At 41.5% G+C, this 11,357-nt stretch overlaps 2 protein-coding genes across 2 annotated transcripts; one reads left to right on the forward strand and one right to left on the reverse strand.

Annotated features, from left to right (window-relative positions):
* The first annotated feature begins 1,667 nt into the window (after positions 1-1,667).
* On the forward strand, positions 1,668-4,346 carry LOC135642479 (pentatricopeptide repeat-containing protein At3g26782, mitochondrial-like). The gene has a single exon (XM_065158663.1). The coding sequence runs from the start codon at positions 1,689-1,691 to the stop codon at positions 3,813-3,815; it is 2,127 nt and encodes a 708-aa protein (XP_065014735.1). The 5' UTR covers positions 1,668-1,688; the 3' UTR covers positions 3,816-4,346.
* Positions 4,347-5,103: 757 nt separating this feature from the next.
* Positions 5,104-6,248, reverse strand: LOC103992132 (gibberellin-regulated protein 6). Its single transcript, XM_009411726.3, has 4 exons — positions 6,005-6,248; positions 5,844-5,888; positions 5,687-5,720; positions 5,104-5,480 (listed from the first exon to the last, which is right to left on the reverse strand). Exons 1-4 carry the CDS (start codon positions 6,152-6,154, stop codon positions 5,299-5,301), a joined length of 411 nt encoding a protein of 136 aa, XP_009410001.2. The 5' UTR covers positions 6,155-6,248; the 3' UTR covers positions 5,104-5,298.
* Between the last annotated feature and the right edge of the window lie 5,109 nt (positions 6,249-11,357).

Below are 11,357 nucleotides of genomic sequence, written 5' to 3' on the forward strand. Positions count from 1 at the left end.
GGATGGGATCCGACCCTCTTCGAACCCTTCGTTTGCTGGTGCTGTTGGAATCAAATGATGAAGACTTGGCTGCTGATTTCTTGCCGGCGTCGACATTGGCAAGGATGCGTCGGTTCTTCTCCGCCAGTCCACCTTCTTCACCATACCTGAGAACATGGTCGACGCTTCGCAGGCCGCAGACCATCTCTCCATCGGAAGCTAGTAACACGACGCACAGAAGAAACAGGAGGAGCTTATCGAGGTTGAAGCCGCCCATTGCCCCTCTACGTCGATGCAGAAGCTCGAGGCGATTCTCGTAAGGCAGTCCCAGCAGATCCTTCTCTTCTTCATGTACCCTATTATGCTGGTCTAAAAGCACAAATAAAGCTCGGATTCACTTCGGTCATGTACCTGCAACGCAAGCAAATCCAAGGCTGTCTTAGAAGATTCTGACAGGCATGAGTAAAGGGATTGGAACACACAATCCTTGGGAAGATAAGCATCTTTCCACAGCTTCCCTTGCCTCTCATTCCTTCCATCTCTCCCTCCTTCACTAAGCAAGTCGTTAAAGAGAGCTGTGGGGAATAGGGCCACCACCGACCCCCAGCACTTGCTTTATCCCCATCCTGTGATCTCCTCATGCCTTTACCTATCCTCTTTGAACCAGGAAGCTCCCTTATCCATGCCCTACCAAGAGAGAGAGAGAGAGAGAGAGATTCTTGTGCCGAATTCCTTTTCTTTATGCGTGCCTTTCTTTTCACTCTCTCTCTCTCTCTCTCTCTCTGTGGATTTGTTGAGCGGATAGAAATCTCTATTTCCCTTGCTGTTGATTATTAATTCTCTTTAGCTTTTTTCCCCAACTGTTCTTGAAGCATTACACCCTTCACTTTAAGAAAAACTGAGGGGTTTGCATGAAGGAAAAAAACTGGTATCCAAGGCATGCAGGAAGACCAATTCAAAAATTCCACCAATAGGTGGATTTGTGCTTTTAAATCTAGAATAAAGCAAAAGAGCAAAGCGATTACTGTTGCTGCTTTCCATGGCCACCTAGCTAAGGGTAGAACTCATCGCAATATACGCATTCATTCCATACATGTTCGTACATATATGCGAATCTACGTTCCTGAGACCTACAAAATATACGCATGCAATTCGCAATTCTCACTTGTGAGAGTCTATCCTCACCATGTATAATCAAATATGAATCAAACTCTGCGATATCTGCTTGTGCACGCGGAGGAGGAAAGGATACTACGAAATATGTTTAGTGTAGTGCGTCTATGTTCCTTCTCTTTATTTATAGAACAAAATTACTTCTTGTTTATTCTAGAGAGAAATCCACTACTTGTGATGATTATATGAGCAAATAAAAAACGAGAAGAAGGTAAAATAAGAAAAGAAATGAAATGATACACGGTCATCATTGATATATATATATATATATATATATATATATATATATATATATATATATATATATATATAATTTTAAGAAAAATCCCAATTCCTCAAAGGTAATTATTATATTAGAAGTATATTAATGTCATCTAATGATGTCGACCGATTGGTCTCCACCTCAATTGGCTCGTACGAGACCGAACAGAATGCGTCAGTTCCAGGGCATTTTGATCGGCTCAACCATCCACGTGCATATCGCGTGATATTACTCTAATGTTAAGGATTCGTGTTTCAGACCACGGTAAGTTACCATGTTCCCACGGAGCACCGTTTTTCGCGCTCTCCACCAATGGCGCTCCAACGCGGACGGACCACCGGCGCTCCCGCTGGCGCCGGAGCCCAGCTCATTTGCCACAGCCGTCAGGAGCTCCGCTTCGCTCCGAGTCTTGAAGCCCCTTCACGCCGCCGTCCTCCGCCACCACCCCGACGACCTTGTCCTCTCCGTCGCCCTTGCTTGCCGCTACTCCCAACTTGGCCTCCCGCGGGCTGGCCTCTCCCTCCTCTCGCCGGCTGCTGCCGATCCTTCCCTCCTCCCGGCCGCCGATACCTTTTTCTGGAACCTCCTCGTCCGCGGTCTTGTCGAATCCGGAGCCCACGATCGCGCTCTCGCTCTCTACCGCCAGATGCGAGAGCCTCGCGGTGGCGCTCAGCCCAATAATTTTACCTTTCCCCCCGTTCTCAAGGCCTGTTCCTACCTCGGTGACTTCGAGGAAGGCGTCAAGGTCCATGACGACGCCGCGGAGCTCGGCTACGACTCCGATGTTTTCGTCCGCAACTCCCTCATTTCCATGTACGGCAAAAGTGGCGCTTTGGACACTGCGAAGAGGCTGTTTGATGAAATGCCCGATAGAAGCGTGGTCACTTGGACCGCGATGATTGGAGCCTTCGCTCAAAATGGGCATCCAGAGGACGCGCTTGCATTGTTCCATCGAATGCTGGAGGAGCGAGTTAGGCCCAACAGAGCGACATTCTTGACAGTGATGCCATGTGTTATCAGGTGTCATGATGCTGACGACTTGCATAAGCTGATCATCAGGTACCGTCTGGAATCACAAGTGATTGTCCAGAATGCAATCATGGGCATGTACTCAAGGTGTGGAAAGATTGAACAAGCACGGAAATTGTTCGATGGGATTGCTGAGAAGGATTTGGCATCTTGGAGTTCGATGATTGAGGCTTATGCACGGGCCGATATGTTCGAGGAAGCCATGAAGCTATTTCGAAACATGAAGTTACTTGAGATTGTGCCAGACCGGGTGACACTTCTCGGTGTCACTTGTGGTTGTTCCAATTCAGCAGTAGCATCTCTAAGGCATGCACGGCTTATTCATGGCTTTGCAATTAGGAGCTTACTGATTGAGGATTTAATGGTCGAAACAGCTGTAATCGATAGCTACGTGAGACGTGGGAGTCTAAGCAGTGCTCGTAGAATATTTGATCAGATGCGAGAGAAGAATTTGGTGACCTGGAGCACTATGATATCTGGGTATGGAATGCATGGGAGGGGAGTGGAGGCGCTTGAACTATTTAACCGCATGAAGTGCTTGATGAAACCAGACCACATTACGTTTGTCTCTGTGCTCTCTGCTTGCAGCCATGCCGGCTTAATTGTTGAAGGTTGGCAGTGCTTTAATTCTATGACCACGGAGTTTGGGATTGTTGCTCGTGCTGAGCATTATGCATGCATGGTTGATCTGCTGGGACGAGCAGGACAGCTTGAAAAAGCTAGAGAATTCATTGAGAAAATGCCCATAAAACCAGATTCTAGCGTGTGGGGATCCTTGCTTGGTGCTTGCAGGATTCATCCGGATGCAAAGATCACAGAATTGGCTGCAACCTCACTGTTTGAATTGGACCCTCAGAATTCAGGCCGTTACATTCTATTGTCAAATATCTACACTTCTTTGGGGAAGATTGAAGAAGCCCATAGCATTAGAGTTCTCATGAGAAAGAGAGGGGTGAAAAAGATAGCTGGTTACACTGTCATAGAATTGAACAACAAGCTATACAAGTTTTTAGTTGGGGACTGTTCCAACCCTCAATCAGATTTGATGTATAGGGAACTCGAGAGATTGATGGACAGGATTAAAGAGGCAGGATATGTGCCAAATACCAACTTTGCATTGCATGATGTGGAGGAAGAGACGAAAGTTAAGTCGTTGTATATGCACAGTGAGAAACTTGCTATTGTTTTTGGGCTTATTAACACGGGGCCTGAAAGTACCATTCGGATCCACAAGAACCTGAGGGTTTGTGGAGATTGTCATACTGCTACCAAATTTATCTCAAAGGTCACAAAGAGGAAGATAGTCATGAGAGACTCACATAGGTTTCATCATTTTAGTGATGGGGAGTGTTCCTGTGGGGATTACTGGTGAAGAGCATCATCACTCTTTGTGGTTAACATAGCTGGCCTGGGGAGCAAAGTGCATTAGAAAATTGGTGGCAGAGCACTAAATTCACTTTGCTATCTACCCTGAGAAATTATTGGCATAGCTAATGATGTGGTTAGCTTATCTCTACTGCTTATAGGAGAGATTTTTCTACTAGTCGCACAGACTGATATCAATGAGAGACTTTTTTCCTTGCAAGCTATCATCGAGCAAACCACACAAGATCAACAAGTCAAATAGCAACTTGCAAAATAGATTGCAGAATGGACATCTGATCTTTAGCTTCTTTCAAGGACACAAGAAGATCATATTTTCACGTCCAATGGTAGAAGAACATCCTTCACAGAGTAGTACACCTTAGAGATTAGGCTCTGAAGTACTGCTGTAGTATTTTCTAACCAAACCAAGTGCCCAGTGTTGTATCTTTATACTGTTATTTTGTCGATAACTATTGGGAAATGCTATTTGAACTGAGCTCCTAAATTAGAAGCATGGAATAGATGATGATTTGGTGAACAGATGCCTCAGCACAGTAGCCTAGGTGGTTTATTCTTGCAAGCAATTCAACAGCATGCTATTCTGTGTATCCTAGTGCCATTTAATTTGGTTGTTGGATCTTTACCAACGTGCTGGAACAAAAGTATTTATGGCTGCAGTTGGACTCAGAAGGTCCGGTGAAAGGTCACAAATTGCACCTGCATGAGTTATTTCGTCTTGGTCCTCGAGCAAAGTGGATAAGTTGACAGATCTTGACCTCAAACCCAAAGAGTAATATCTTTAGAGCAGATTCCTGAATGCTGGCCTGCTGAACTTTGAAATTTTAGTGTTTATTATTCCCTACCCACCATGGTTTGATTGCATCCTTCATGGGATTGATTTCTTTATCATAAGTAACTTGTGACAACAATTTCAATCCCAAGCAAGAGAAGAGTTTTGTTTGAGTTTGCTATGACGCCTTCGTTATTATTTTCAGATGAACTCCGGAGTTGGCCCACCGGTCGATATACCACCACAAGGGTCACAAGAGACCTGCTGTTTTCTCCATGAGAAGTTCTGCTTGCATTTTTTTTGCTGAAGCTCTGAAGCTTTTGATATAAGGTACCATCATTACGAGTTATCTAAATTTAATTTGAGCCTTAACTGTAAGCTCCTTTTTGACTTAGATCCTACTCCACGTTGTCTAAGGTAAGCACAAGACTGGATTATAGGCTTCGTAGTTTGTTTTCATTAGAACAACAACAGATCATTTTGGTAGATGTCTTATATAAGATCGTTATCGGTTAATAACGAGTGCAAATGAAAAATCATAAATACTGCTGCTTCATACATATTCTGTGTTGCCTCTTATAAACTCGGCAACGATATTGAGGTTGGTGGGCAGCTCATAGTAAAACCAGAGAACATTCATTAGTTGGAATGGAATGCTCTAACAATATAAATAGGTTGGAGAAGCGGTAGTTGATTCAGTTCATGGGCATTTGGGTCCTCCTCTCTTGGTCTTCCAGTTGTTGTAGCAGGGACATTCTCCTTTGTTGCCATAGAAACCTGATGGCACGCAGAGGCACTTCATGCAGCACTTCTGGCAGAAGAACATGCATGGCTTGTGATACTGCGTCCTGGAGCACCTCCTCGTGCATTGAGATGGGCACTCTGTTCGAACGAATTTAGCACAAAGGTTAAACAACCAGCCTTCTTTTTGTGTCTATGAATTCATATGTCGTCCTTAAATGTTGTCTCTTAGAGATCTTTCTTTTGCTGTTCGAAGATTCTAATAGGTTTCAATGCTTATATATGATCAGATCATTCAACATATTTTGTGAGACACGACGGATTGGAAAGGAAAATGAGCAACTCACGATAAGTTCGAAGGGTTCCTTGTCCATTTGAAGCCTGAAAAGAAGGTGGATAACAATAAGAAAATAAGGAAATCTATTGCTACAAAAATTTGTCAAGTACCGGAGAAAGTAGCTCAGAAAACTATATGAAGCAGAAAGATGCACTAAACAATTATACCGGCATGTACTCCTCTTCAGATTGCTCAGTTGCTTTGGCTAGCACCTGCAACAGGGAAAAAATGACAAGTTATGAAAAGGTATTCTTGTCTGGATCAGACTAATTGGTCTCGAAAGAGCAAGAGGAAGAAGTTTGTTACCGTCAGTGGCTTTAGCTCTCACCTTTGAACCGGAGTCAGCTATGGAAATGGCCAGTAGAGCAATGGCCACAAGGACAACAAGCTTAGCCATGGCCTTTGCGCTTCCCAGATCTAGAGATCCACAGAGGAAGAAGAAGAGCAAGGAGATGCGTTGGGAGCTTGCAGTGGCCATAAGCGGAGATGTGCTCCTATTTATAGCTTGGATGGGGCAGACAGGTGTCCGTATGAACGGATATAAAAGAAAACGAAGAAAGGGCAGCTCCCACAGCAGCACTTTCACTGAAAGCGGCAACACTATTGGCCCTGATGGAATCAATCAACAGAACTCCTTGGATCCAAAAGCGCAAAGTAAAAGCACCATGAACATTGTTGGAACACTGGGAGGCCTCATCAAGGGTTCCTTCAGAACCATCGACCTCGATCAAATCAGTCATCTCAATCGTTCATCAAATTAATTATTTGATGCACCTCCTTCTCCTACATGGATGAACCCAACCCCACCCATGTTCTTTCCTTCCGTAGCTGTCATCCTGCAAGAAGAGACCACTGTATCCACAGCATCCTCGTCTACATCTCTTTCCCTCGGGTTCTTCAGCTCCAAGCTCTTTAATGTGGGGCACATCCACATGGATGCAGATCGTATTATTGCCCTCTGTCACACTTTGCCAGTTTCCACCCTCTCTTTTGAGCAAAATATTTCACTTGTGTGAGTAAGAGAGCTGTATGGCTAACAAGTTGACATGTATCGGAATGCTGGTTAAGTTTTTATTTACCTTTTTTTTTGTTCTTTCAGTAATTGTTTTCACAAAATGTATTTCTCAACGCTATACTAAGATTGAAAATAGTAAAATTATACACATTATTCTTTGTCGAATCATGTATTGATGGAAGTTTGTGAGCATTTGGATCAGTCCCACATACTGTCAGAAAACAATGCATTACAGCATGATGTTAGTGGAGGATGGACATCAAGGTTGGTGTTGAGATCTAACACAGACACACACACATGAAAGAGGAGAACATATTCAATCGGCAAGAAAAGTGCGTTTGGCTGTAAAAATGAGAGATGGAGGTGGGCAGGGTGGGGGAGGGACAGAGGCCACGGGCGCCCATGTGCTTCCATCGATGGATTCCAAGGTTGTTCCCGACACTCGTCAAGAGAAGCCCTTAAACGCCGCTGGCTCAGTGACCATCTATCTGCTCGCCCTCTGTGGCCTCCACATGCACAGCAGACCTGCTGTCCCACGTTGCCCACTTCACTTCATCCTCCTCTGTGTCTTCTCCTTCATTCGCCTTCAATCATTCTGATATCAACCCAACCAACATTGCCTACCATCTAAGCCAGTTTGGGCTCGATTCCATAGGCGCCTGCGCCTGCGCCTGCGCCTACGCCTTAGCAAGCAGCAGTTTTGGGTTCTCATGGCCCTAAAAGTAGAGAGAGGCACACAATGCAAATTAGTACATGAAAGCTTTCCTCTCTCTCTCTCTATCTCTCTCTCTCTCTCTCCCTCTTCCCCTTTTTTTTCCAGCAATGAAATGTCAATAAATCTATAGTATTTAACAAATACCTTTCATTCATGAGGATGGTTTATGTTAAAACATATAATGGACCTTTTCTTAATAACTTAAGTTTTTGAAAGTTGTGGTGACCCAATTAAATTTTTAAGATGATGTCAAAGGAGGTTATGAGTTTCAATTATATATGTCATGTTTAATTAAAAAATATATTGTCGATAATTATTTATATAGGGATCAATCGTGAATAATTTGAAAGAAAGGGATTAATGTGTAAATAAACCTAAAATTAGTGAGTGTGCATATAAAAAAAATATAGGATTGGGCGTAGAAAATTTAATTAATTCTCAAGGCCATTTTTAATGTTTTTAGAAAACAAACAAATCAATTGGTATAGTTTTATTTTTTTTCCGACGTAAATATATTCGTTTAATGAACTCTTATTTTTGGAATTATCATCGTCAAATATTAGGTAAAATGCTAGTTGTTCTCCATCGATTTTTGGATCAAGAAATAATGATAGCGAGGAAGTAAAATTACTGCTAATAAATTAGCTCCTTGTTGTTCATTTCTTACTAATAACATGACATAGATGCTCAAATCGTGAGATGGTATTTTACATTACATTTTCAATTATAATATTATTTTTAAATATTATTTTTAATATTATAATATTATTTTTAAATAATATTATTTTTAATATTATTTTTAAATCATAGAAAACATTGTTACACATTATCAAATGAAAATATTTTTCATTCTAAAATATACACACTAAAAGCTTAGATTTTAGAACCTACTTTGATCTTACTATTAGTCAAATGAACTCATTGTTTCTATAGTGTTGGGAATGGAGAAGTAAGGAAAAAACAGAATACTATGATGTAATAAAATCATCATATAACCACTAGATCATGATAACTATCTAGATAGATAACTATGAATCAAATCTTAACACTCCCCCTTGATTCATTCGTTTCACAATACTTCATTGTTATGACTCCACTTGTCTTCATTGTTATGACTCCACTTGTCTGAAGTACTCTTTACATCATTTAAAGCTCCTGCACAATTACTATCAGTGAAACCAAATAATTTACATTTAAATTTTGTTTTGAACACTCATTTTAACCCGATCGCTTTCTTTTCTTTCGATAGATCCATTAGTTCCCAAGTTTCATTCTTCTTAATTGACTTGATTGATTTGAAATTTCTTGGAGGGGTTTCATCTGAGAAATCCGAATTTGAACTGCTATTGGGTGAGGTTGACGATGAACAGGATTTGTGTTTAATTCTGCTGGAACAGTATCTAATTTTGCTGGAGTGTCTAATTCTGCTGGAATTTGCATTTGTGTTTCACTGTTATTGGTCTCCCAATTCTAACTTGCCCTTTCATCAAACATAACATTTCTATTAATAATAACTTTACCACTAACAGGGTTATATAATTGATTGTAAAGAATAACAAATTAAAATATATTTTTTAGATTTTTCATCAAGCTTGTGATGATTTTGTGAATTCACCAAAGCATAAACAATACAACTAAAAATTCTTAAGTGTCTAACACTTGGTTTCATATCATACCAAGCCTCAAAAGGAATTCGATTCATAACACTTTTTTCAAATGACCTGTTCAACCTTACTTCATGTGCTTGCAATGAACCTATTAGTTCATCAAATGAATATGTAGATAAATCTTTTGATTCCTCAATTGCGGTAACAACATGATCAAATTTCGGAGTTAAACTTCTCAAAACTTTTACAACAATTATATAATAAAAAAAAACGTTCACCATAAGATTTCATTTGATTAACAATTATAGTCACTCGAGAAAGAAAATCTTGCACCGATTCATTGTTTTTCATGAACAAAATTTCAAACTCACGACGAAGAGTTTGAAGTTTTACCATAATCACCCTTGATGAGCCTTGAAATTCATTTTGAAGTATCAGCTTGCTTTGAGGTTGTCGCTGCTGCAATTCTTGAGAAGATCGTCTCATGTACAACTTGTTGAATGAAGAACAATGCCTTTGAGTTCTTCTTTCTATTCTCCCTCAGCTTGATTTCGTCATCTGGATCCGCATATCCATTCTCTATGAAGTCCTAAAGATCTTAAGACTTGAATAGAGTCTTCATCTTGATACTCCAAAATTCATAACTTTTGCCTAAGAAAATAGGGATAAGAGGTTGAGATATGGAATTGATGTTAAATGTCATAATGCTCAGTTCAGATTGAAACTAGGCTTTGATACCACAATTGTTGGGAATGGAGAAGCAAGAAAAAAATAAAATACTACGATGCAAGTAAAAAGAAACCTTTCGACTCAAAAAAACTAATGTAGTATTCAAAAAACAAGAGGATTGAACACTTACAAGATACCAAATGCACATAGACTCTATATCTCTATCGCTTCATGAACTAGGTCCTATTTATAAGACCTAGTGATAACCACCCTATAACTACTAGATTGAGGTAGTTATTGAAACTGCTAGTCATAGGTGCCCAGCAAGCCAATCACGTGAGTGATGGCACGTGTGACTTGATACAGAATCTTTTTGCTTATTATATTTTGGCGTATATCACTTTATAACTATTGCATAAATGCATATATATTGTGATGTCCTTGGATTTGTGCAATGGGAATCGGATCGTGATGAGCTCACGATAATGAGATCGATTCACCTTTAAACACATATCCTAAATAATCTCGGTCATAGGTTACTCGAGAGGGACATCGTGATAACCGGATAGACTGGTGTGTTGTATACCCGTCCATATGATGGATGCAGCTGGTCTCATAGCTGCTCGTGTAGGGACACTAGGGATACAGTACAGGTGCTCATTGGAGAATGAGTTCACTGATTGATTCGCTTACGGAATGCTGGATGGTTGATGATGCCTTATTGTCAGACAGCGATTCTGTAGTCCTAGTGGTGTATCTGGTCCTTAGACTTGAGACACTAAGGATGTCCTGTATGAGTGCTCCACTCTTTGATACCAGACTTATAGGTTTGGTTGTCCCAGATCTAGTACAGCTGGTCATTGGGAGTGGTAGTCGACCTTACGAGGGCTATTGAGTGTCGATAGAGGATCATCCACTCTCGGCGTCATGAGAGGAATATCCCATGTGTTCTTGCTCAGACAAATCCCTGGCCAGGGTCATTTGGGTTGAGAGAGAAAGAGTTCTCCGGGAGAATCCGATTAGAGCGAGACTCGAGTAGAAACCGTATGGGTTTGACAGCACCATGCTCGATATACGGTCTCTGGGATATTAGATGGATGAGGGGCTATAGGTACATGGTAACTGAGGACAGACAAGTCCAATGGATTGGATTCCCCTGTATCATCTGGGGACTACGGCGTAGTGGCCTAGTACGTCCGTAGTCAATGAGTCGAGTGAATTATTACAGAGATAATAATTCACTAAGTTAGAAGGAGTTCTGACAGGTATGACTCACGGCTAGTTCGATATTGGGCCTAGAGGGTCACACACATATGGTAGGCATTGCGATGAGTAGAGGTTCGGATATGAGATATCCGACGGAGCCCTTGTCTTATTGGATGCAGATCCAATACCCACTAGGGAAGGACCCATTAGGGTTTGACACGGGATCTCTATAAATATGAGGGATTCACAGCCTCATAGGCTAGAGTCTTTGCTTGCCTTTCCTATTCTCCTCTCCCTCTCCACCTCAGAGTAGGCCTGGAGTTTTGAGGAGCGTCGTCGCAACCCTGCTGTGTGGATCACCGCTAGAGAGGAGGACGCTTGACCTCCTTCACCCTCTCCTAAGGATCTGCAAGGAAACAGGGATATACGATCTCTCTAGGTAACACAATCTCTATATGCAGTTTTGTGT

This window comes from Musa acuminata, chromosome BXJ3-7, assembly GCF_036884655.1.
Source record: "Musa acuminata AAA Group cultivar baxijiao chromosome BXJ3-7, Cavendish_Baxijiao_AAA, whole genome shotgun sequence".
In the NCBI taxonomy this organism is placed as follows: Eukaryota; Viridiplantae; Streptophyta; class Magnoliopsida; order Zingiberales; family Musaceae; genus Musa; species Musa acuminata.